This window comes from Amblyomma americanum, chromosome 5 (genome assembly GCF_052857255.1).
Source record: "Amblyomma americanum isolate KBUSLIRL-KWMA chromosome 5, ASM5285725v1, whole genome shotgun sequence".
Lineage (NCBI taxonomy): Eukaryota > Metazoa > Arthropoda > Arachnida > Ixodida > Ixodidae > Amblyomma > Amblyomma americanum.
Window position 1 is genome coordinate 56,539,453 of NC_135501.1, and position 26,620 is coordinate 56,566,072.

The window sequence follows — 26,620 nt, forward strand, 5'->3', positions numbered from 1 at the left end:
TGACTACCACCAGTCATGCTCATGGTTTGACCTCCAGCTACATTCAAGGTCAAGCTTGCGGCCCCGCTGACGGCTCGAAAAACTAGCGTAGTGAAGCTTTTCGCTTCAAAAATAGGTCAACAACCCGGAACATACGTGGGCTGTTTTGAGTATATATCGGAATAGATTTCTGGAAACTTGCATTTTCAGGCTCGGTCACGTGAAGCAGACAATAAAATGTGTGTTTTAACTGTGAAGAACATTCTATCCCCGGGGAATGCACTCCAATTCCCGGACTAGGCCAGGCGATTGACCTTAAGCTCTGTGCACAGCTCCTCTGCATTTCGCTTGAGTAACACAAAACATACTCTGCACTCTTGGCCAAGATCGCGAAAGCCCTAATTGAGCAGCGAATCAGCAGGATAGCGAGGGGTTTGAAACAAAGCTCTCAAGTACCCTGTTGTTTTAAACAGCCGCCACCATGCAGCTGTCGAATGCGAGAGTTACAGCACACGCGGCCGGGCGCCCGTGCAGGGGCGGCGCAAGAAGGACCGTCCACGATGTCTGCTGTCAACAAGGCCATCGGTCAGACGTGTGCCCGAATCCGGAAGCCAAGGCGTGAAAGCAATGCGGCACGCAAAACCCGGCGGCGGAGCACCGATGCACACCCAAATGCTTGATCTGCGGCGGCAGCCACGTCACCAGATCCAAGGAGTGCAAGGAAAAACTGAAGAAGACCAGAGAACGGCGCAACAACCACGGCGGCAGCGGAGGCGGCGGCGGCAGCCACGACAGCAGACGACGCAGCAGTCGGGACGACCGCGGAAAGAATCGGCGTGGTTCAGCTCTGAGGGGGAGACCTCGCAGAGCTGTTCGACATTCCGGGCGTCACGGAGCGGTCGAGGAGCCGTTCACGGTCCTTCCCGCCCCTGGTGCCCCTGGTTGGCCAGCAGCAACAGCAGCAAAAGCAGAAGAAACCAGCAAGGAACACCGGAGTCAAGGTGAGCTTGGGAGCAGGAAATCCTTGGTTTGCTCCGCACTCGAGTGGGGAAGCTAAACAGAACACAAACAACAATAACATGCCGAAGCAGCCGGAGGACGCGAACAAAGCTATCACAGCCCTAAGACGCGAACTAGAGCTCGCCCGTGTCAGACAGAGCGAGCTTGAACGCCAGGTAACCGAGCTCACGAAGGCAGTTAGAGAACAGAGACCAAACAACCCTCCGCAGCCGCAACCCGAGCAAATTCAACCGCCACCCTCGCCACAAGCACGCAATGAGGATTTCAACAACTTCAAAGCTGAAATGGAGCAGATGATGCAACAGATGCAACTACAAATTATGGAGATACGGAGCTCAATCCGCAAGCAAAAATTCACTGAGAATATAGAGAGAAGGCGTATCACCGTTCCGCACCGGTGGCCCTCGCCAACAAGACAACAACCAACACGGAAGCTTAAACATGGACAACAAAACCTTAAGCAAACAAGAAAACCTAGGAATTTGCCAATGGAACTGCAGAGGCTATAGGAGCAATCAAGGCCTACTTCAACAATACATTCACACACAGCAAACGCCACCCGACATTATAGTGCTTCAGGAAACGGGCATCACCCCAACCCTAGGGAGACACACGTGCTACGAAACCTCCCAAAAAAAGGAAGGACGGCAATCCTAGTCAACGAAGCGATTATAGCCATAACCCACGACAGGATAGCTGAAACGGACAGAGAGCATGTGATCATAAAAATTATTCCACAGAAACAGAGGAAAAGGGACTGCATTTTGATCGTTAATACACACAGACCGCCGAAACTGAGGAAAGACAAATTCCAAGAGCTTTTTCAAGGCGACAGCAAACTGGCAAAGGGCAACACGCTAGTCGTCTTAGGCGATTTTAATGCCCGGGATAAAAGCTGGGGATACAAGAATTTCAATGATAAAGGAAAGGCACTAGCGGAAGCTGCAGAAACTGCAGGCTACTATTTACTCACAGATTCAGAGACTCCGACCAGAATAGGCGACAGTGTGAGTACCGACACCTGTCCGGACCTCACCTTCATTAAGGGTCCGGGACAGGCGCAATGGGAAAACCTGATGGAAAATCTGGGGAGTGACCACTACATAATCAAAACCCAAGTAGCCTCCGACTGACTCAAGCGGCAACTAGGCACGGCTAAAACCACCGACTGGAACGCCTTTAGAGAACCATGCGACGAACACCTCATCAAAGGAGGGATTCAGTCGATTGAAGATTAGGGAAACATACTCAAGCAAAGGCAAAGTGAGCACACCAAAGAAATTAAGAAAACAACACAAACACCCGAAGTAGACGCCAGGCTCCTGAGGCTATGGGAAGCAAGACGTGGTCTAATCAAGAGGTGGAAGAAACAGAAACACAACAGGAAGCACAAACTTAAAATAGCAGAAATCACAACGAAAGCAGAAGAGTACGAAGAACAGTTGGCGAAAACGAACTGGCAGCAATTCAGTGACTCCCTCAACGGAACCCTGAGCACAGCTAGGACATGGCATGTCCTGAAAGCGCTCATCAATTCGGCCCAAACCAAAGCAGAAAACAATAAAGCAATATACCGATTAATGCACCAGTTCGAAGGAAGCGATGAGGAACTCCAGGACAAAGTGCGCATCAAGTGCTTCGGGGACACAAACCCGAGAACATTTGCAAGAGATTATCGGGGGAAAGAAAATCCAAACCTAGATAAACCCATCACACGAGAAGAAGTCTATGCAGCAATTGGAAGCATTACTAGGAATACGGCAGCGGGCGCGGACAAAATCAACAACGCACTCATCCTCAACCTCAGTGACGAGATAGTCGCAGAATTAACCGATTTCCTCAACAAGCACTGGGCAGTGGAGACCGTTCCCGAGGATTGGGAGCATGCAGAGGTGGTTATGATTCCAAAACCGGGTAAAAAGCTACAAATCGAAAACCTAAGATCCATCTCCCTCACATCGTGCCTCGGCATGCTCTACGAGAGAGTGGTAACATTTAGGCTACAACAGTACATGAAGTATCACGAACTCTATCCGCACAGTATGTTCGGATTCAGGGCGAAACTGCCGACCCAAGACGTACTTTTGCAAATCAAAGAAGGAGTTCTAAGTAACGTCCCTAGGGACGGAGAGAACGTAATATTGGCACTGGGTATCAAAGGAGCTTTTGACAACGTAAGCCACGAAGCCATCCTGACAGGCCTGGACGACCTGAACTGTGGCAGGAAGGTCTTCCGTTACGTCAAAGCTTTCTTCTCAGATAGAACAGCCACGATAGGGCTAGGAGAACTCCGTTCGGAGAAGTTCCACACCCCTAACAAGGGAACTCCCCAGGGCTCGGTCATCTCACCTACGCTTTTTAACGTTGCAATGATCAGCCTTGCGAAACAACTTAAGTCGAAGGAATACACCATGCCATGTATGCCGACGACACCACCATCTGGACTAATACGGGCTCACTAAAAGAAAAGGAAGGAAGTCTACAGGAGGCCGCGACCTGCGTAGAGAACTACGTAAAAGCGAGAGGGCTAGCATGCTCCACTGAAAAATCAGAACTGCTCAGAGTCTGGAGAGGGAAACAAAACCGCACAGTCCCGAACAGCGACGAGCTTAGGCTCAACGTCTGCCTAGAGGGAAAGCCCATACCAGAGAAAACACTCATAAGAATCTTGGGCATGTGGATACAATCAAACCAACGGTGTACACATGCACTTGCTCTACTCAAAGCTTCCACCGTACAAGTTGCCCGCATGATCACGCACGTCTCCCATAAACGCTCGGGCATGCGAGAAGAAGACACGCTAAAGCTAGTCAGGAGCCTGGTGATCAGCCGAGTCACCTACAGTCTCCCATACTACAACCCAATCAAAAGCGAAATCCAACAGATTGATGCGATTATACGCAAGAAAATACAAAACAACACTCCATCTACCACAATGCACATCCATAGAGAAGCTTTTAGCACTAGGACTTCATAACTTTGAAGAACTGAGAGAGGCACAACACGTCGCCCAGTTGCAGACTACAGCAGACTCCGTCTGACAGGGAGCTTCTGCATAAGTTGGGATGCAACGAACAAATACAAGAAATCCAGTGAACCGCGACTATCCCGGATGGCATACGGGGCACAATTAAAGTGACCCCCATCCCCAAGAACATGGACCCCAACCTACACGAGGAACGCAGAAAGGCGAGAGCCGACTACATCCAAATATCACTAGTCCCCCAGGCAACAACGGTGTATGTGGACGCAGCCACATACTCCAGAAGGACGGGACAAAACAACCCCAACGCGGTAGCGGCTGTGATAAACTCGGACATGCGGGAAATCATCAGCGTGTCGCTACGGGACTGCACGGTAGTCGAGGCTGACGAAGTGGCCGTCGCTCTAGCAGCAGTGGAGGGCTACCGGACTAAGCGATCCTTAACAATACTAACCGACTCTCAAACGGCATGCCGAAACTTAATGTTAGGCAAAATAGGTCACACTGCGCTCCGCATCCTCCGCTCTGGGGACTGAGCCAAACAAAGCACGGAAGAAGAACCAATAAAACATACGATAGTATGGACGCCGGGACACGCGGGAGTGGAAGGCAACCAAGCGGTCGACCGGGTAGCTCGAGGGTACACTTTTTACCGAACTCCCCCAACAAGCGACCTCGAGGAAGCCGAACCTGTCCCTAGAGATTACTCGGCAATCTTAAACAACTACAAGGGCTGCAGGAAACGGTACCCCCCCCCCCCCCCCCATATAAATCTCTCTCCAGGGAAGACGCCGTCGCCTGGAGGCTGCTACAGACGTGTTCATACCCGAATCTAAACACACTCAACAAAATACAACCCACACAATACACAGACAAATGCCCATGGTGCCATGAAACTCCCGCGATCTATCAAATAACGTGGGCCTGCCAGGAAATACAGGTGGCACCAAAAATGCCCAACCCGAGTGCGGAGCAATGGGAAGGAATGCTCTCCAGCGACCGTCAGGACGCCCAACTTGGGCTGATACGGCGAGCACAGCTGGCAGCGGCATCCAGCGGAGCCCTGGACTAGGCCAGACGAGCATTCCTAACAAGACGGAAGACACCATCTGACTCAATTTCTCACCTACTTTCTAGAGCTCAATAAACGTTTTCCTTCCTTCCTTCCACGATGTCGGTCGAACAGAACAGTCGGCGTAAAATGACGTTTGTACCCCTGCCGTCAAACTGGATTTCTTCAGCTGCTTCGATTTAGTCGTCGTCCGAGCGTGCATGCACCCCAGACGGGGGACTCTAGCTAGGATAGGCACAAACTTTCGTCATAGCTTCAACACGCGCATACTTTCTTCCCTCAACTTCATCTCACCACCTCTGCCCTCCCTCACTCTTGCCGTCACTAATTTTTGTGCGCTAATTCTCTCTTACCCTCACCTAACTGAGAAGCTTCCATGAGGTGAGGGGAGGACGCCCTGATGAGGGCGTGCGCGCGTGAGGGTGCCCACGGCTGCCTTTCAGTGCGCTAGATTCCCAGTGTTCTCAAACTGGCGAGTAACACTGTAAGGTAAGAAAGGAAGCGAGGTTTGCAAGAATTATTTGTATGTGAAGAAAAGAAGAGAGGTGTCACCTAGCTCGGGCACCATCCTGACAATAGAAACGTTTGCAGTGCGACCTGACCACGTCGCTGCAAAGTATAATTGGACAGCGTACGGTGAATGCGCTCAGCTGTTGGGACTCAAATGCGTTGCCGAAGAACTTGCGTTGGGGCTAGTTGGTTCATGACTGAAGTTCTGAAAGGCGCAAAAGACAAACACACAGGAAAAAAAGAGGGATGACACAAAGAGCGCCTTTGACACAAAGAGCGCTCTTTGTGTCATCCCCCTTCTTTCCTGTGTGTGTGTCTTTTGCGCCTTTCAGAACTTCAATCAATGATGGGACTCGCCCGAGGGAGGAGGAATGATGGAAAGAGTAGCAAGATGAGCCACTCGGCTGTACGGACGTCTTTCAAAAACTCGTCGCAGTGATAAAGGCAGCAAATCCTCAGGCCAGTTACATAAGCGCCGCTCTGAAACCGCTAACAGTACATTTACAACACGTGGCGCATTCTTGAAAGTGTCTCCTCGCCTGTCAGCATTTACTCAATCATTACGAGGGTGCTCTTCTTCCCCTTGAAAGCACTATTTCACCCCAGGCTACGCGGCACGTTTCGGTATACTTTCACTAAAGCCCACGCACAGCAGTGCTAGCGTGAAAAAAAAAACCTTAAGTCGTATAGCTCACCTCGGGATAAAGTGACTTATTATGCAGCCACCCACTCCACCCTACACCCCACGCGGTACATTTTGCTTGCAAAATGAAGAATCCTTTGCTGTTGCTCCATCGTTAAAGGAATCTGCCAGGACGAGTTGCAACAACAAATCCCTCTCGCGCTTCATGTATGAAACATTCCTATCGTTAGCGAGGTGCTGAGTTCTACTGACATCACTTCTTGCTTGATACGCTTTGCAGAAAAGGAGACTTACCGTAATTTCGGTACTATAGTCCGCGGACTACATACATATGTTTAAATTTTGCTTCATGCCGACTATCTATGTGTGCGAAATATACGTGATTTTATTTTTTCAGACAATTTTTCAGAGCCGGGAAGCCTACAGGTGGCTATGAAATAAAGAAAGGGGCCCCGAGTGGGCGCTTACGAGATGTTGCCGTGCTAAATAACAGCGAAATCAGCGCCGATATGCAATCAACTTGAATATGTTAACTGCGAAAAATTGTTTTTAGCAGAAATTTGCCGCTTCGGACTGCAGACCAGGTGCGGACTACCTGAGCAAGGAAATTTTATTTTTCGCCCAAATTTCGCCCTGCGGACTGTACACCGGGTGTGGACTATAGTGCGAAAATTACGGTATATCAGTTGAACAACCATCTCGAAACGGGAAAACCTACTGCCTACAACGAACAGCCTTCGATGCCGTTTATTTGAATATATCAGCGCAAAATGTAACGAAAAGAATGGTAACGAAACAAATGGTGTGCAAGGCCACTGAGGTAACTGTACTGAGTACTCAATGCTGCCAGTGAAGAAAACTCTCTCTCCGCGGCGGTGACGACGGCTGCATGCTTGGAGCTCAGCTTCCTTTCCATCTGTATTCGCCAGTACCCGTAACACCCATCACTCCTTCACAACCGGACTGACTGCGAGCGCCCCTTTTGGTCGGAAGTTGGAGGGCGAACTTCTGCGCAGTGCTCGTTCGGCCCCGCAGTCGGATGACCGATTCTGGGCTGTCGAATCGTAGAGAGACTCTACCTTCCCAGTGATTCCTCGAAAATAGGGAAGTGTATCTGTCTGCGCAGTTCTGCCTGAAAATGAGTGCCTGTCAATGGCGTTGAGACTAAGCAGGACCCCGCCACACACGCGACAGAGCCGCGAGCGACAAGCAGTGAGTGCGCCAGTGTTCAAAGCTGGCGGCCTTAACCGCGTTGAGGTGACGGTGCCCAGCCGGACGGCGCATATTCGGGCCGCTGCAACACTTTGTGAAACAAATATTTGGCTAGAGCCGCACCTTACCATTATTCAAACAGCCAAGTAAAAAAACGCCACATCAGAACCAAACCTAACTGAAGGATTCAGTTGTTTCCACGCAAAACTTCCAGCGTAGAGGACGTATTAACAAAAAAAATTGCCATGGCTTAGCTCAGCTATGCCACGATATACGTAGCGAGAGCTGTAGTTCTTAGATGGTATACGCATGTTGTCGAGTTTCTTGCGAGTAAAATGCTAAGCATTAAACAAGTATTCGGTGAGACACATTGTTTATTTATTCAATTGTTTTGACAGAGAAAAACACTGCCCGATGATCGGTAAAGTAAAATGCAGTTGTCTCAATGCTGCCTATATAGGATTTAGACTGGCTGATTTCTCTCAGATACACAAGGTCAATCCTCCCGGTCCAGGATCCGGAGCACCCATGCTCAAACCCGACCGCGGCGGCTGCGTTTCGGTGGAGGCGAAACGCTAAGGCGCCCATGCTCTGTGCGATGTCAGTGCACGTTAAAGATCCCCAGGTGGTCGAAATTATTCCGGAGCCCCACACTACGCCACCTCTTTCTTCCTTTCTTCTCTCAGTCTCTCCTTTATCCCTTCCATTACGGCGCGGCTCAGGTGTCCGCCGATACAGAGAGAAGGATACTGCGCCATTTCCTCTCCACTAAAACCAAGTTTTCATAAAACGCCGGAGCACTTTGATGCGTTCAGCGGAACGGAAGGTGTGATCCATGCGACGCCTGCCGTGGAGACCGACACCGCGGACCGCGGCCGTAAACTTAAATTGGTTTTTGGGGAAAGGAAGTGCCCCGCCGCGGTGGCTCAGAGGTTAGGGCGCTCGACTACTGATCCGGAGTTCCCGGGTTCGAACCAGACCGCGGCGGCTGCGTTTTTATGGAGGAAAAACGCTAAGGCGCCCGTGTGCTGTGCGATGTCAGTGCGCGTTAAAGATCCCCAGGAGGTCGAAATTATTCCAGAGCCCTCCACTACGGCACCTCTCTCTTTCTTCTTTTACTCCCTCCTTTATCCCTTCCCTTACGGCGCGGTTTAGGTGTCCAACGATATGAGACAAATACTGCGCCATTTCCTTTCCCCAAAAACCAAATATTATTATTATTAAAGGAAATGGCGCAGTATCTGTCTCACATATCGGCGGACACATGAATCGCGCCATAAGGGAAGGGATAAAGGAGGGACGCCGGAAGAGCGGCGACGAAGCGCGCACCGCACCCACTCCTCCTCCCTGGTTGCCATGGTAACGGCGCATGCGCACAACTGCCCTGTCGCGTGCACCGCGAAATGCTCGACTGGTAGCCTAGTGTTGTAGCTCCCGCTACAAAATGCCAAAAGACAAGCAGTTGCAATGATTCATCATTTAGGTGTTTATAGGCAGTTTGTAAGTCTATAGGCAAATATTCCTGTACCCATACCTGCCTGGTCACTTATGAACTATTGAGAGCGAATAGAACCAGTTTCTCTTAGGGGTCTAGATGCGTCTTTCGCATTGTCTCACCCTGACGAACATGAGTTGTTTAGGAAGTTGGTTGAAGGTTGAATACTTATTTCCGCAACTAGGTGTTGCGGGGAAAGCCAGGAGAAAAGCTCTATAAATGTGAGGTGCACCCAAGATCCTCGGAGGATTTGTGAACGCGGGGCGTCCACAGTGGTGCGTCGGACAACGTAGCGCTGCGCGTGCCAGCCCAGCGTTGCGCTTGTGCGCGTGCGAAGGGTGTGTGCGAGGAGATGGCGACAAAGAGCGTAGCGAGCACGACGAGCGGAGAGCTGACGTGTCAGAAAACCAATGTGTTAAGAAAGACAGCGCAGCGGAAATCGTGTCTTTCAAGCGTGGAGGTGGCAGCCGTCGGACGATGGGTCCGTGCTGCCGTGGACATCCCTTGGATCACCGACGCAAGCCTCCTGAGTTCCTTGCAAGCGTGGAGGTGGCAGCCAAGTGACTGAGGGTCCGTGCTGCCGAAAGGCACTCTTGGGTAGCCTGCTTTAAGCTTCCGGCGTTTCGTGACGCCGTCGACGAGACCTGGCTCGTTTTTCCTGCTGCTGCCAAGTTCTTCGGGCTGCTGACGGATGTTCACTGTCGTCTCCCTGTGTTCCTTTCCGCTCCTACTACCACCTGGCTCTCTACCGCCGCTTCCTTCGACGCATCGCCAGCGAACCGTCGCACTGCATCGATTCGCTTTCGCCCTGTCTGCAAGGCATCCCCGCTGCACCTGGGACGCTTTTTACCAGGCCAACACTTCCCTTTATTTCTGTAGTGTTGTACGCGTGTTGAGAGTGTTCTTCCTGTTTTCGTGTCCGTTTCTTATTGGCCCCTTTTCCTTTAAAATATCAACAGGGCTTCGTTTTTTTTTTATCTCTTTGTTCACTTGTCTTCTTGGCCGAATCTGCACGCCATAGACTTCCCCTCCGGAAAGCCGGGGATGCGCTGCCAATTCGCGACAATTAGACAGCTTGAGAGGTATTGGCTTCCTCTTACAGTGCAGCATTCACGGCGGTGGTGTATGACAGCAAAAGAATGTAAGAAGAAAATCACGTAGGTTCGGTACAAAGAATGAGAAATGTGCGTTCAGTATGCAGTATATTGGGCTTGTAAAGGAAAAGAAACTGCATTGGATCAGAGCATATAAAGGCAAAAACGGGGAGGTGAAAATATAAGACTACATTTGACAGGAGAGTGCAAACATTTGGGATCATTCTTTTAGAGAAATATTGGACACATCGAGATTCTTGTGGCAGCATAACTGGTTCAGAAGGGTAGGTAAGGTATGCTGCAACATTTGTTTGCCATAGTTTGTGCTGCATTAGTTAAGATTCCATGGCTCTGCTGCGCGAGTATCATGCACAGTTTTGCTTGGCTCTAAACCAGCAAGTGTAAGTAAGGAGTCGTCATTTTTCATTACGGCGAGTTTATATTTATAGGACAGCATATACTTATATATGGACTTCAACGTTAAGGAAAAGGCTCGCAGTGTGGGAGAAATACGGCACTTTACATGCAATGCGTGTAATACGTTTTTGTAGGAAAGGGTGTTAATATTTTCAGCTGAGGTTATTGCTGAAAGCATACATCCGCAGTTTGATATGGAGGAGAACAAAGAGTTGTAGAGTAACATGACCGACGTCGGAAAATTAAAGCAATTGCAGCGCATGATGCCAACTGCACCGGAACGTTTCTGAACTACGTAATTAATACGGTCATTCCACTATATATCTGCCGCAAATCCAGTGTTTTCAGAGACTGCGCAAATTCTACTCTGGTATTGTTTAATTCAATTAGGGGAAGTTCAAAGTGTTTATGACGTGGGTGAAACATGACTGCTGCCGTTTTAATGACGTTAATTATTAAGTGATTATCAGCACTGCTAGTATTTTTTTAAGGTTTTATTAGCTCGATTTGTGAGATCAGCAGTATAAGTTCCCGAAAAGAATGAACTAGTGTCATCTGCGTAAATTATGTACTTAGCAGTGCTATCTATGTTGACAATATCGTTGGCATAAGGAACAAAAAGAAACGGACCCAAAATGCTCCCTTGCAGAACGCCAGAAGCCACCAATTTCAACTGGGAGCATTCACCGGTAATACTAACAAACTGAGACCTGTGTCGCAAGTATGAGGAAATCAGCATATGGGATCTGCTTCTACTATCGTACAGATCCCATTTTGTAAGCAACACAGAGTGATTAACAAGGCCAAACGCCCTCGAAAAATTAAAAATAATCCAGGCACCATGTTTTTTTTATTCAAAAACATTTAGTATGAATTTTTTCTGAGCAAGGAGAGCTAATTCAGTCGATCTGTTTTTACGAAAGCCATATTGAGCTGCAGTGATAATGTTATATTTTTCTGTGAAACAGCAGAGCCGTTTTACGATAAATTTTTCCAGGCCTTTAGAAAAAAACACAGGTTAGATTAATATCGGGCGATAGTTTCCCATTTCATTTTTGTTTCCTTTTATATATACTACTGTAACTTTTACCCTTTGCATCAGGTACAGATAAAAACCGGAAACCAAACATACGTTGAAGATATGGGCGAGGGAAGGTGCAAGAACGTCGCTAGTAAATTTTATGGGATTTATCATCAAACCTGACGCAACTGTAGTTTTACTATTATTAAGCGATAAAAGTACCGTAATTATTTCATTTACTGTAACCGGTGTTAAAGATACTGTTTCCACGATTTCAGTCACTCATATAAAACAAATTTACGTCGCTGTTTGATGTGCCAGCAAAAGAAAGAAAGTAGTTATTGAAGGCATTTGCTAGATCAGCGCCTTTTTATTCAATCCCGTCATGAATAATTTTCGTGGTCAGTTCTGAAGAATTACTGAAGATTGCTTTTAAAACCTTCCAAACTTTTTCAGATTGTCCACCAGTTGTGTACTAGTAAGCTGTACGTACGCATAAGTGAGGCCCAGATGATGTAATCCAGTCTGAAGCAGTATAATTGCGTTAGCCGTCTCAACATGGCCCTTAGAGCAAGATTCAAAGAATAACTTCGGTGAGCAAGAACAGGTATCCCAAACCTTGCTTTAATATTATAATTTAGCCACGTTGCAAACAACAACAGCCATCGGATCCAGGAAAATATTCCGTATGAACCTCGTTTAGTCACAGTAGAGAGCAGGCAGCAAGACGGGTTTCTTGAAAACACAAACAAATGAACAAGAGAGATGAGAAGCTGAGGGTGCTTAGCAAACGTTCGGACATGAGAACTTGCCCTCGTCTGTGAAACTGTTCATCATAAGAAAGGGATATTATGCCGTTCTATCCAAGAAAGTTCAGGTGGGAACATGTATGATGTAAAAGGCCGGTTGGATTGAGAGCTTGAAGTTGAAATTTTCTGTCCGGGCGGGATGGCTGCAAAATGAGGATTAACCTGCTGACCTGCGAATTTGTGATATAGAAAGACGCCACTTTAGCGGAAAGAAATCCAGGGCGTGGGAAGGGAAGAGATAGCGAACGTGGGCTGTGTCCACTAGGAAAACTATGAAAAAAATTGCTGTGGCCCAACTCGGCTGAGTCAGCTTATACAGAGCGAAAGCTAGCCACTGCGGCTTCGTGCCGCTTTCTGTCATATGGATCGCTATAAGCACCCCGGCGCCTCCAATGCTCTGTGGACGAACTCGTCCCGGCGACCGGTTCTGGTTCTATAACTGCGTTTTCTAGGCTGTTGTTGTGCAAGCCTGCCAACTGGCTCTGAGTTGAGCCACCTCCGCTGTCTCTTGCGGATAGAGAAGTTAGAGGAAAGGGGAGCGAGGAGACAGAGGACAGAGAAAGGAGACGCGCCTCGCAACAGCGATCGTCTAGCCGGTGATGCGGCAAGCGCGCCGACGGCATGGACAACAGATACACCCGGTTACAAGAGGACCCCCGCCGCAAGCGCACGGGCACTTTAATTTCCCAGCCCCGTAGGGACAGGAGCCTGCAGCCCTCCCCGCTCTGTCCCTCTCGTGGTACCTAGGCGGAGAGCGCTGGTCTTTTATCTAGCAAGAGCGAGTCGCTCGGTGAACCACGTGACACAACTGGCGAGAGCGAATAGTTGGAGCGACGGTTGGCGCAGTGGTGGACGTGACAGCGAAGCGCACAGCCGTGGCGGCGGAACGCCTCCCGTTCGAGGTCATTTCAGGAATAGATTTGACCTTCAGCTCTGTATGCGGGAAGTGGAGCTTCGCTGCAAAAATGCATTCTCAAATTCACACTAAGAAAATCGGGCGTAAGCTTAGCGCAAGACGTTGCCTTTATGCGCGCACGAAGCAGAGGCGGAGAGCGCTGGTCTTTTATCTAGCAAGAGCGAGTCGCTCGGTGAACCACGTGACACAACTGGCGAGAGCGAATAGTTGGAGCGACGGTTGGCGCAGTGGTGGACGTGACAGCGAAGCGCACAGCCGTGGCGGCGGAACGCCTCCCGTTCGAGGTCATTTCAGGAATAGATTTGACCTTCAGCTCTGTATGCGGGAAGTGGAGCTTCGCTGCAAAAATGCATTCTCAAGTTCACACTAAGAAAATCGGGCGTAAGCTTAGCGCAAGACGTTGCCTTTATGCGCGCACGAAGCAGAAATCATTCGTAGCCGCTAGCATGAAACGGATTGCACCACCTGTGCTGCTCACCCTGGAATTGGTCTGGCGTCGGTGAGGTCGTGGCTTCGCTGGTTGTACGCCTCCGAGTGAAGGGCGTCGGGGCCGCAGGCGGGGCTTCCCGGATGATGAAGCCATCTCCCTCCTTTTTGTCTGCGCCTTCGCCACTGTCATCTCCGCCGCCGAAGGCACTCTCACTCTGGCCTAAAAAGGACAGAGAATTTTCCTTTGGTCCGGTGGTGATAATAATTGGTTTTGGGGGAAAGGAAATGGCGCAGTATCTGTCTCATATATCGCTGGACCCCTGAACCGCGCCGTAAGGGAAGGGACAAGGGAGGGAGTGAAAGAAGAAGGGAAGAAGGAGGTGCTGTGGTGGAGGGCTCCGGAATAATTTCGACCACCTGGGGATCTTTAAAGTGCGCTGACATCGCACAGCACACGGGCGCCTTAGCGTTTTTCCTCCATAAAAACGCAGCCGCCGCGGTCGGGTTCGAACCCGGCAACTCCGGATCAGTAGTCGAGCGCCCTAACCACTGAGCCACCGCGGCGGGTGGTGCGGTGGTGGCGTTGGTTCCGTTGTATGAGCGAAACATAGAACACAATTCAGAGTATAAACATTTGCCTGGTTTCAAACCCGGCATTGTTTCGATGGAGGCGAAACGGAAACGCCACCGTATGCAATGCGATTCAGTGCACGATAAAGATCTCCAGGTGATCGAAATTACTCCGGAGCCTCCACTACGGTGTCTTTTCCTGTCTCTCTTCTTTCACTCCCGCTTTCCTTCCTTCCTTTACGGCGCGATTGAGGTGTCCACCCACACGTGAGAGACATGCTGTGCAGTTTAGGTCTCAGAAAAACCCCAAACCACCCGCCGCGGTGTCTCAGTGGTTAGGGCGCTCGGCTACTGATCCGGAGCTCCCGGGTTCGAACCCGAACGCGGCGGCTGCGTTTTTATGGAGGAAAAACGCTAAGGCGCCAGTCTGCTGTGCGATGTCAGTGCATGTTAAAGGTTCCCAAGTGGTCGAAATTATTACGGAGCCCTCCACTACGGCACCACTCTCTTCCTTTCTTCTTTCACTCCCTCCATTATCCCTTCCTTTACGGCGCGGTTCAGGTGTCCAACGATATACGAGACAGATACTGTGCCATTTCCTTTTCCCCCAAAAAACCAATTATTGCTATTATTAAAACCCCGCCGCGGTGGCTCAGTGCTTAGGGCGCTCGACTACTAATCCGGAGTTACCGGGTTCGAACCCGACCGCGGCGGCTGCGTTTTTATGGAGGAAAAACGCTAAGGCGCCCGTGTGCTGTGCGATGTCAGTGCACGTTAAAGATCCCCAGGTGGTCGAAATTATTCCGGAGCCCTCCACTACGGCACCCCTTCCTTCCTTTCTGCTTTCACTCCCTCCTTTATCCCTTCCCTTACGGCGCGGTTCAGGTGTCGAACGATATATGAGACAGATACTGCGCCATTTCCTTTCCCTCAAAACCAATTATTATTATTATTACTATTATTAAAACACCAATCGCCAATTTTTATTAACATTTACGCCCGATGTAGAAGAGTTAGGAGATTCAGCATCAGCTATGCAGAAGTATTCCATACAGCATAGTTGCGATGCATAACTCCACCAGCTACAAAGAACATCCATATTACCAGAAGACAAAAACAATCGCGTATAGACTCCAAACCTCCCTTTCAATATAAGGCCGGTTCAACAGTACACATGCAACCACATAAAATTGATCGCAATCTACAGTAGCAGTTATGCAAAAAGCATTACAGATTGTATTGAAGCGGTAGATGGAAGCTGAGTGGCCCAGTCGTGCATTTGCAGACCCCAGAATGTTGGTTCCTCCTACGCGCAATATCATGGCCTTAAAACCTGGCAGCGTGAAAGAAGTGTTAGGCGCAGTCTCCAAACTTATAGCTTAGAGCTCAAAACCATTTCTAAATGCCGACAACACAGCCCTTTTTATGACACACAAGTCACTAAAAGAAGCAGTATCCTTTATAAGCCACGAACTATTACTTATTAAGGAAACTCGGTTTTCACCTCTCACAGATAACAGGGGCTTATGATATGCGCTCTAGATATAAGAAGAATACCGTTTGATTAAGAAGACGAACTTAGATTAATCACCTAATTGGAATTGTCACATATAAACGGTGTGCAAAAATTGACTTTGGCCTACTCCACATTGATTACATCTACAAAGCATTTTAGCAGTGAATCGCTGGGCGTTATCGTTCTGCCTCATTGCCATGTGACACACTACGTTCAGCCACGGGGCATCATTTATGAATCGTGTCTCGCACCACTCATTACTCTCCACAATTGAATTAAATATAACATCATGGCACCTTGCCATTCACCATCAAACTTCTCTACAGAGACCTTAACCTCAAGCTTGTTCATTTAATTCGCGTTAAAAGACTGCACTCTTGGTGAGCAGCATTGTAGCGCAAATATACCTTCCATCTCAATCTTCCATCTTGCTACTATCTTTCAGCAATACTAGACACGCTAATAGCAGCAGTCTCACGATACCTGTAACAAAAGGTATGTACAGACATTGAACAGTAGCCTTTATCAACGCTTAAGTGTGGCATGTTGTTCGATCCAGCAATAAACATCTCTTAGATTGCGCTCGCACTAAAGCAGTTCATACTATCAGAACAGTGCCCCTGACCTTACTAGCGAAAGCTTCACATGTTGCAGCCATAATCAACTGTCTAGAAATATTTCTTTTTTGTAATAGATCCATGACTAGACATTGGCTAAGCATCCACTTGCTTTTATGTACGTAACCTTTGGGCGTCTTTTCGATGCAATAACAAAGAGAAAAGCTCCCGATTAAACCCTTTTCCTTGTGTAACTCAAGAAAAAACGTTTTTTTTTCCATCTCACCTAACCTCGAATGCGCACGCTTGATATGCGGCCCTAGTCCAGGTGTCCTCGAGGGTCTGCAGAAACTATCGGTACCTTCCATTCTTAAGAATTATCGTACCGCTAGAGTCGCTATTACGAAACACCCAGTTGACATTCGTGTTCTTTTTTTCTCGAAGAAAAGTTTAAAAAGTCTCTTTTTAACATCTATCAGGATTGCCACGCCGATGGATGTCACCGACATCTTATATCTCGCCATCGATTAATCATCGCTTCAAGTTCAGTCTCCCTTCACAGAACATAGTCAAACATTCTATTCATTCTTCCTAAGCCCTTGTTATGAGTGGGACCAACTACTCCGACATCAGTCACACAATCGCAAGCCAGTCAGTCAGTCCTTGCTGTGGGTTTATTTGTTCTTGTCTATGCTATAGCTTTTGTGTTGTTTTTATGCTTATCTGATCGTTCAACTGCAGTTACGTTTCCCTGTGGCTTGCAGTTTTTCTCCAACGAATTTGTGTTATTTACCCACTCCTCCTCTAACCCTTCCTGTAAGCCCAAGAGTATAAAAAAAATCCGAGGTTTAACTCCGCTTTAACCGATGCGTGACATACGAAAGCGTGGTGACGCAAACGGTGACAACACCAGCGACGCCATAGCAACGAGACTGCAAAGCTCAAAGCTGTGAACTCCTTTCATCTGGGGGTGGGGAGTGGGGGAGTGACCAGGTAATAGTTTTTGGATATGACCTGGTTCAGAATTGGAGGTCACCATCGTGTCGGGCACGGTCAATTATGGTTGGACATCAATTTGGTCTAAATGAACATAATAATAATAATAATTGGTTTATGGGGAAAGGAAATGGTGCAGTATCTGTCTCATATATCATTGGACACCTGAACCGCGCCGTAAGGGAAGGGATAAACGAGAGAGTGAAAGAAGAAAGGAAGAAAGAGGTGCCGCAGTGGAGGGCTCCGGAAAAATTTCGACCACCTGGGGATCTTTAACGTGCACTGACATCGCGCAGCACACGGGCGCTTTAGCGTTTTCTCTCCATAAAAACATGAAAATTGCTTTTTGAGGAAAGGGAATAGCCCAGTAATTGACTGAAATGTCGGTGGACCCGAACAGCGCCGTAAGGGTAGGGAGGAATGTGGATGCGAGAGAGGGAGAGAAAGAGGTGCCGTAGTGGAGGGCTCCGGGATAATTTTGACCACCTGGGGATCTGTAACGTGCACTGACATCGAACAGCCCACGGGTGCCTTGGCGTTTCACTTCCACGAAGAAACGCAGCCGCCGCGGCGCGGCTCGAACACGGAAAATCCGGCTCGGCAGCCAAGCGCCGACCGTGGTGGCTGCGTTTTTATGGAGGTAAAACGCTAAGGTGCCGTGTGCTGTGCGATGTCAGTGCATGTTAGAGATCGCCAGGTGGTCGAAATTTTCCCGGAGCCCGCCACTACGGAACTTATCTCTTCCTTTCTTCTTCACGCCCTCCTTTATCCTTTCCTTTACGGCGCGGTTCAGGTGTCCATCGATATATGAGACAGATACTGCGCCATTTCCTTTCCCCCAAAACAAATTATTATTATTATTATTATTATTAGCCAAGCGCCCTAACCACTGAGTCACCGCGGCAGGTCTGGTCCAAATCGACCAAGGTCAAATTTCTTGGGTGAGCCGGGTCAAGTTTTGGCAATAGTCCGGGCCAAATTTGGAATACATGCATTGTATTGTACAGCTCAGTTATGGTTGGCCATCGGGCTTGGTCCAAATCGACCAAGGTCAAATTTCGGGGGTCGCCAGGGCCAAAATTTGAAAATGACCCGGGCCAAATTTGGAGGTCGCCATCATTCCGGGCACACTCAGATATGGTTGAACATCAATTTTGGTCCAAATCCGAAGAGGTCAATTTTCGGGGTTAAACTGCTGAACATGTAGTTGCACCTTCATTTGTAGTCTTCAGCATTTAATATAAAACATCAAGTATAGTCGGTTGAAGAAACGCTCATCCGGTCAAAAATTTATCGCGACTTTCCAGTGCTCAAGTGCGACTTCGTTTATCCGGCAGCGTCTCAGCATTGTGCGCCTGATGTCAATGAATGAATGAAAAACTTTATTGTATAAGGGTTATTTCTCGCAGCGTAGGTGGAGCTCTCAGTCCAGGGCCCCAGCGGCCTTTGCAGTCTTGCGAGCCCTGTCGATCAGCTTGAGCTGCTCTTCAGGCTTCGAGCTGGGCAGCGCAGCCTCCCACTGCTCCGGTGTAGGTGTGTTGTTTATCGGCGCTGCCTGCATTTTCTGACAGGCCCATGTAACGTGGTAAAGCGTTGCGTGTTCACCGCATAGCGGGCATTTGTTTTCATAAGTGGATGGATAGATTTTGCTGAGTAAACTCAGATTGGGGTATGTATTAGTCTGTAGTTGTCTCCAGGCAACCGACTGCTGTTTACTAAGGTCTTTGTGGGGAGGCGGGTAGGTCCTCCGGAGGGCTCGTTGGTGTTCTAAGATGGCTCCATACCGTCTAGTGACTGCGTCCAGTTCCCCTTCGGTGCGCGCCTCCCGGTTGGCGTATGCTCGGGCATTGGCGTCCGCACATTGGTTCCCTTTGACAGCCTCATGGCCTGGTGTCCACGTGATGAAGCATCTCGTAAAAGTGATTGTCCTCGCCTTGAGTATGTGAATGGCTGCAGTGGATATGCGTCCACTGCTGTATCTTCTGCACGCCTCTTGCGAGTCTGTAATGATGTGTGCATGGGGCTCGTCACTCTGCTGGGTGATGGCGAGTGCAATTGCTGCTTCCTCAGCCTCGAGTATGTTGTTGGTTTTTATCGAAGCGCAGTTGATTTCCCTGAGCTGGTGATCCACCACGCTGGCTACCGAGCCATATCGGTGTCAGTATGTTGTTGCGTCAACATATAATACGTCTTTTGCCCCGGCGAAGCTTCTTTCATGGAATTCAGATCTTGCCTTTCTTCTCGCCTTATGTATATCTGGATGCATGTTTTTTGGAAGCGGACTGATCTCAATTATCCTCCTGATTTCATTTGGAACGCTCGCTGTGCTATTGATTTCTTTCAAAGCGTCCCTCATGCCCAGCAACCGCAGCGTGTTTCTGCCTGTTGCGGACAGCATCAGTCTTGTTTTCTGCGCGATAAGGTGGGCCTCGATATGTTCTTGTACTGTGTTGTTTATGCCCAGTTTAAGGAATTTCTCCGTCGAAGTGCTGACCGGCAGTCCGAGAGCGCATTTGTATGCTTTTCTAAGAATTGCCTCCAACTGCTCCTTTTCTTGCTCGAGCGGTGTTTGGTAGGGGACGCCGTATAAGATCCTACTGACCACGAGGGCCTGTACTAGCCTACATGTGTCTTCCTCCTTCATACCTCTTCTTCTGTTGGAAATTCTTGCAATCATCCTGGTGATCTGTGCTGTGGTATTTGCTAGCTGTCTGATCGTGTGATCAATACGACGGTTGCTTTGGACCCACACGCCAAGGATCCTAACTTTCGATACTTCTGGAACCTTCGTTTCCCCTATGTAGATATCTATGGAGTTTTGCAGATCATACCCTTGTCTGTAGACTCTGAGCACCTCGGATTTTTCAGGGGAGCATGCAAGTCCACAGTGTCGGGCGTATGCGTTGACCGTGTCTGCCGCTCGCTGAAGAAGCTCTTGTTTTTCGCCTAAGGATCCCCTTGTCACCCAGATTGTGATAACATCTGCGTAGATGGCATGCCTGATTCCTTCAATTTCTTCGAGCGCCCTTGCTAAACCAATCATTGCAATATTAAAAAGCATAGGTGATAGCACAGAGCCTTGTGGTGTTCCTTTTTCTGGGGTGTTGAAGGTGTCAGTCCTGATGCCTCCTATTCCAATGGTAGCGGTTCGGTTAGTCAGAAAGGCTTTCACATAGTTGAATATTCTCTGTCCACAACCCAGTTTGCTGAGCCCCTCCAGCACAGCCCTGTGACTGACGTTGTCGAAGGCCGCTTGAAGATCGAGAGCGAGCAAGATGTTTTCTCCATATTTTGGAACGGAAGTAAGCACCTCCTCCTTGATCTGCAGGAGAACGTCCTGTGTCGATAGGTATTTTCGAAATCCAAACATAGTGTGCGGCATGAGTTCGTTGTCCTCAAGGTGGGTCTGCAACCTGTGATGCAAAACTCTCTCGTACACTTTTCCCAAGCATGATGTTAAGGAAATGGGTCTAAGATTGTCCAGGTTTGGAGTCTTTCCGGACTTCGGAATCATTGCTATTTCCGCATGTCTCCAGTCGTCCGGGAGGGTCCCCTGTTCCCAGTGTTTATTGATGAACTCCGTGAATCTTTTGATTGAATTGTCATCCAGATTCCTTATCATGGCATTGGTGATGCCATCCCTCCCTGGTGTTGTGTTCTTTGTGGCGGATATCACAGCGTGTCTGACTTCTTCTATGGTAAGGGGTTCGTCCAGAGCGGGATTCGTTTCGCCCGTGTATGCCAAGCTGCTGTCGGCGTATGTTGCATTGCCGATGTAACGCTGCTTGATGTTCTGTAGCATTTCCTCGTCAGTGCCTTGGAACTGGTGCGCGATCCTTTGGGTCGTCTTACGGGTTTCGGATTTTGTGGTGGTTGAGTCTATGAAAGCCCTTAGCAAGGCCCATGTCTTGGCCCAACCTAGAGTCCCCTGAAGTTCGTCGCACTTTTGGTTCCAGTCGCGCCTCGAGAGCTCCGTCCCATATTCTTCAGCTTATCTGGTGACCTCAGCGATCTTACGCTTGAGCCGCCTATTATGCTTTTGCCTTTTCCACCTTTTTAGTAGGCCCCGTCTGGCGTCCCAAAGGTGTAAGAGATGTTTGTCCACCTCGGGTGTGTTGGTAGTGAGGGCGACCATTCGGGTTAGTTTTCGCCAGTCTGTCTTGATTCTTGCGACCCAGCCTTCTATGTCGGTGACCTCAGCGTCTTCATGCTGTGCCCTGGATTTCCTATAGGCTTCCCAGTTGGTCAGTCTAGCCTGGCCATGTTGTCGCCTGATCGGGAGGGTTTCTATATGGATGCGCAGGATGCAGTGGTCACTGCCTAGAGTTTCGCCGTCGTTTTCCCATCTTGCGTGCCTTACCCCTTTGACAAATGATAAGTCTGGGCACGAATCTCGATTGATGCTGTTCCCCACTCGCGTGGGTTGGGTGTGGTCAGTGATGAGGGTGAGCCTTCTACGATCAGCTTCCCTGGCTAGATCCCTGCCTTTAGGGGTTTCCCGAACGTAGCCCCAACTTTTATGCCAGGCATTAATGTCCCCCAGAATAACGATACCGTTCTTGCCTGCTGCTTCTTCTGCTTTGCCTAGCATCGCCTGATGTCAAGCACAATTGCATCTGTGTATCAGGCAAATTAGGGTCGGTGAAGCACGCGTGGAAAATGGAGGAAGAACCGCTCCAACAGCGTAAAACTACGTGGCATGAAGGTTGCAGTGTTCCCATTGTCAGTGCGCCGGAAGTTGTGGATTGGCAAGACGGGAAGGTGTAGAGTTCATCCGCTCAGTGAGCGCTGCTTTTCAAGAGTGAAATACGGCATCTATTTGCCTCGGCACTGCAGCGCATGATTCTTTCATGGAAAAAATACAAAATACATATTTAAAAAAAGTGCTTTCATTCTGGGTACTTAAACTCAAAAATGCATTTTTTTTCAACATCAAGGAAGGTAACCAGCGCATAAGTGAGCCTTTTGGTATTTAGCATGGAATAAAATGTTTGCTTTCCAAAACTAGATAAGTCATTATAATACTCCATGTCTGAGGCCATAAATATGTCGCTGCGTTCTCCAGTGAGAATCGGTAGTGAATGAGTTGTACGATTCTTGCCCGTCTTTTTCGTGTTTCAATGCAGTAAGTTGTTAATTAACTGACGCCTGTAACTTAAGTGCTTTTCCTCGTACTACACAAAACTGAGAAACGAACAAACAACTCACCCCTCATAATGAACACGACGCCGATTATCAACAGCAACAGCACGATGGTGCCATATCCGACCTTGATGATGGTGTCGCTGTTCAACAAAAGGAGACATGATAAGCCCGGCGTTAAGACGCGCTGCCGCACAGTCATTGGTGGAATATTGCTGCAACGATGTGTGAGCGATCTATGATGTATGAGTTGCAGGAACTGATGAAGTACTGACGATTGCAATAACGCGCAACACTTACAGCTGAGCGTGTTCAATTAAGTCACACTACGCCGTATCCAAGTTTGGTCATTTCAGACGAACACCTGCGTTCTGGCACCAACGGTGTCGTTAAAACTTTTCCTCTTTACCTCCGCTCTGCCTAATAGGTTCAGGCCTAAAATTTATTGTCTGTGAGCTCTAACTTGCTTTCCTTTACAATATGAAAATTTAGTCATGAAACACAAAGAAAAACGGGCCACCCTCCATGAAAGTGCTGTGGCATAATATCCCACAAAGTACATCGAGATCGTCTGTTGTTAGTTATCGGATGCGACACCAGGTATGCTGTAGTGGACTACATAGTGCAAATAAAGATGTTCGTCTCACCGTAAACCATTTCTAGGAATGCTATGGAACCCGAATGGGAGTAAGTGTTTACTTACTCGCGGCCTGAGGAAGGAAAAATGTATTTATCCTTTTAAAACAGGCGCGTAATTTTTCGTCTCGGAAAGAACAATTCTAGAACAAGCGGCTGCATTTAAACATTACACAAAACCATCACTTTCAGAACCGCTTGCAAACTCACCGCGATTTTCACGGTTAAGTTTGTTTGCTTCGATATGGCGACATCGCTGCCAAATGGTGCTTACATGTGCTGTATCGCCTTCACGAATCCTTTGAGCGGGAACCGTTGCACCGATCGCACTAGTAAGGGCTGCATCGCCTCCTTCCATCCCGCGAGCGTCCACGCAAGCTTCCTCCGACGCCAACACGGATCCCTTCGCAGCAGATCAACCTTGGCGCCGGTGCAATGTCTCAGCCAGCGCCGCCCCTCCCTTACAAAAATTTCTTCAGACAGTGTGCAGGCTGTCCATGGACTTCTGACTACAAATTGTATAGACTCTATGTAGAAAAAGCTTAGAGAAGAGTCTATAGGCAAAACAAGTCCTATCGACAGTATACGGACAATCTATAAATTTATGGGCCTACAGGTTAAGTAGACTTTTGTCTATAGACAGTCTATTGACTTTACTGAATGAAACGAAATACCTATAGGAAGGCAGTAGCGTCTATAAAAAGTGCATAGACTGTCTGTAGGCCATTTTTGTGAACGCTGGTTCGTGCTATTGCTGGAATATGGTTGCCACTGAACAGATTTGTGCCGTCAATAACACAGAACAGTCACTGATGATGAGTATAAGTTGGCTGGTATCGATAGAGTACCGAGTGTAATAAAAATAAAGCATTTTTAGCGAAAACAGAGCGTTTAGAAGCTACGTAAGAGAAGAAAATCTAATACAGGTGTCGCCATCTCTGACTGATTTCGCAACTAAAATGCATGCGTCGGCACCAATTTTCTTACGCGTATCTCAGATGCTACGCTACGCTACCATTAACTTCAAAACGGCGCAACCCGTCCTTTGTCGGCTACGTCGTCTCCAGTTGCATTAGAATGAAGGGAATATTTTTAAATCGAATTTTGTCAGTGATAAATGCCTCTATTGGTGTCGCACAAGCTTCACCATTGAGCGATGGAGTAAATTTTTACAGGAAATAATAGCTGTGTGCCTGTTGGTGTCAGTATCCTTTAGAGAGAATCTGATGATTTGATCCTTCGTGAAGGAAAAGTTTGGAGCGCAAAACTGAATGCAACAAAATAGAAGTCAACTCACTGGCTATATCAAACATTTCTTCACTGGCTCTACACGCGTGTTGTCAGTTAAATTAAAGGGAAACAAGGCCCACAAGTAACGTATGACAGTCGAATATGATAAACAGACTGCAGAGATGTTAACTACAGGCTACATTTTTCAGAGAAATGCTGAGCAATGAATGCTCATTATTATACAAGAGACGCTTCCATGTAAAGAGAACGAGGAAAAAAACTGTGTTTTAATTGTGTTGCATAGTGTTGGTTCAGTTCGAAGAGCATAAGCAAACAATAAAAATTATATAAAAGGGTAGACGCTATCTCAATTAGTTGTTCACAAATGTGCACCGAACAATGCCTTAAAATTAATGGCAAGAATAGAGCTCACCCTGTACCCTTAATATAGACAGCATATAGAATACGTCCATATGTTGACGTGCCATTATGTTTCCACTTCATAAAGAACGAATAAAAATCAGATAAAAAGGTAGGGGCTATCTCAATTGGTCGTTGATAAAAGTGAACCGAGAGATCCCTTAACATTCATGGCAAGAATAGGGCTTACCCTGTCCTTTTAAAATAGACAGCTTATAGAATACGCCCACATGATGACATGCCATTTTGTTCTCTCTTTGTGACGATGATTATGGATTATGGATTTTTATGGCGCAAGGGCAGCTATGGCCAAAGAGCGCCATGTCACAAGGTATTTTTCTTTTTCTCAAGGTGGGGTCAAGGACCCACTTCCCAAGCATTTCACCCTAAATAAGCCGAGCACCAGACCAGGGGAAAGCTTGTACCCATTGTATCACCGGTGGATACCCGGCGGCACTGGGGATCGAGCCCCGCACCTCCCGCATACGAGGCGGATGCTCAACCACTTGGCCACTGCTGCGGTTGTTCGCACTTTGTATGGTAGTGGCGTCATTCGTGACAGAAGAAACTGAAGGTGGGGAAGTAAACGGCCAGTCACAGGCATAGGATGTCTGGATGCCACGCCAATCCGTCTTTTTCTACACGGCCACTCTGATCATGCCCATCTTTTCTCCTCCGGCTGCACTGTTTGAAAATAAACCTCCGGCTTCCAGTGCCCATGTGCAGTTCAAGTTAGTGACAGGCGCATGAGACAGATGGCGGCAGCTATCAAGCGTAGACTTTCCCTTTCGCAGGCGCAGCTGGCTCATCGTAGAACCAGATCGCGTCTGTGCCAGACATTTCCGCCACTCTCCAGAGGGCACCACATCTAGTGAAAAGGGCGAATCGCAGCCACCCAACAGCAGCAGCCTTTAGTCTGGACATATCACAGGGAGCATTATCCGTCGATTCGTCTCAGGACATCCCCAGGGTTTCCCTCGACGCACGTGGATCCGAATAGTATCGTGAGCGATGGGACATTTGAAGTCTTGCTCCGTCCAAAATACTGACCGAGCCCAATGCTGCTTAGCTTCGGAGGTCGGACGAGAGCAGGCGTATTCAGCGTGGTATGGCCGATTTCCTTTCCCCCAAAACCAATTTCTTTCTTTCTAAGCCTGACCCGCCGCGGTGGCTCAGTGGTTAGGGCGCTCGACTACTGATCCGGAGTTCCCGGGTTCGAACCCGACCGCGGCGGCTGCGTTTTTATGGAGGAAAAGCGCTATGGCGCCCGTGTGCTGTGCGATGTCAGTGCACGTTAAAGATCCCCAGGTGGTCGAAATTACTCCGGAGCCCTCCGCTACGGCACCTCTTCTCTCCTTTCTTCTTTCAGTCCCTCCTTTATCCTTTCCCTTACGGCGCGGTTCAGGTGTCCAACGATATATGAGACAGATACTGCGCCATTTCCATTCCCCCCAAAAACCAATTATTATTATTATTCTTTCTAAGCCAACCCGCCGCGGTGGCTCAGTGGTTAGGGCGCTCGGCTGCTGATCCGGAGTTGCCGGGTTCGAACCCCGACCGCGGCGCCTGCGTTTCGATGGAGGCGAAACGCAAAGGCGCCCATGTGCTGTGCGATGTCAGTGCACGTTAAAGATTCCCAGGTGGTCGAAATTATTCCGGAGCCCTCCACTACGGCACCTCTCTCTTCCTTTCTTCTTTCATTCCCTCCTTTACCCTTTCCCTTACGGTGCAGTTCAGGTGTCCAACGATACATGAGACAGATATTGCGCCATTTCCTTTCCCCAAAAACCAATTATTATTATTATTTCGTTCTAAGCCATGCTCCGCCATTCGCAGGTGCCAGCGCTGGTCTGCCAGCGTGGCATGATGGGCGGTGGTGGTTTACTCAAGTGTTATAGTGGGCGTGTTGATGCCGGTGACCAGTGTGACTCCGTCTTTCAGAATACATTGACG

General features: G+C 48.5%; 1 protein-coding gene and 1 non-coding gene across 2 annotated transcripts in view; one reads left to right on the forward strand and one right to left on the reverse strand.

Moving 5' to 3' along the window:
* Positions 1-26,620, reverse strand: part of LOC144132460 (uncharacterized) — a 113,030-nt gene that overhangs the window by 62,956 nt on the left and 23,454 nt on the right. The window contains exon 6 of the mRNA XM_077664879.1: positions 13,650-13,820. Coding sequence (XP_077521005.1) covers positions 13,650-13,820 — 171 coding nt within the window. The remainder of the gene's footprint in view (positions 1-13,649; positions 13,821-26,620) is intronic.
* TRNAS-GCU (transfer RNA serine (anticodon GCU)) lies at positions 26,160-26,232 on the forward strand. The gene has a single exon. It is a non-coding gene; the product is annotated as a tRNA-Ser (tRNA).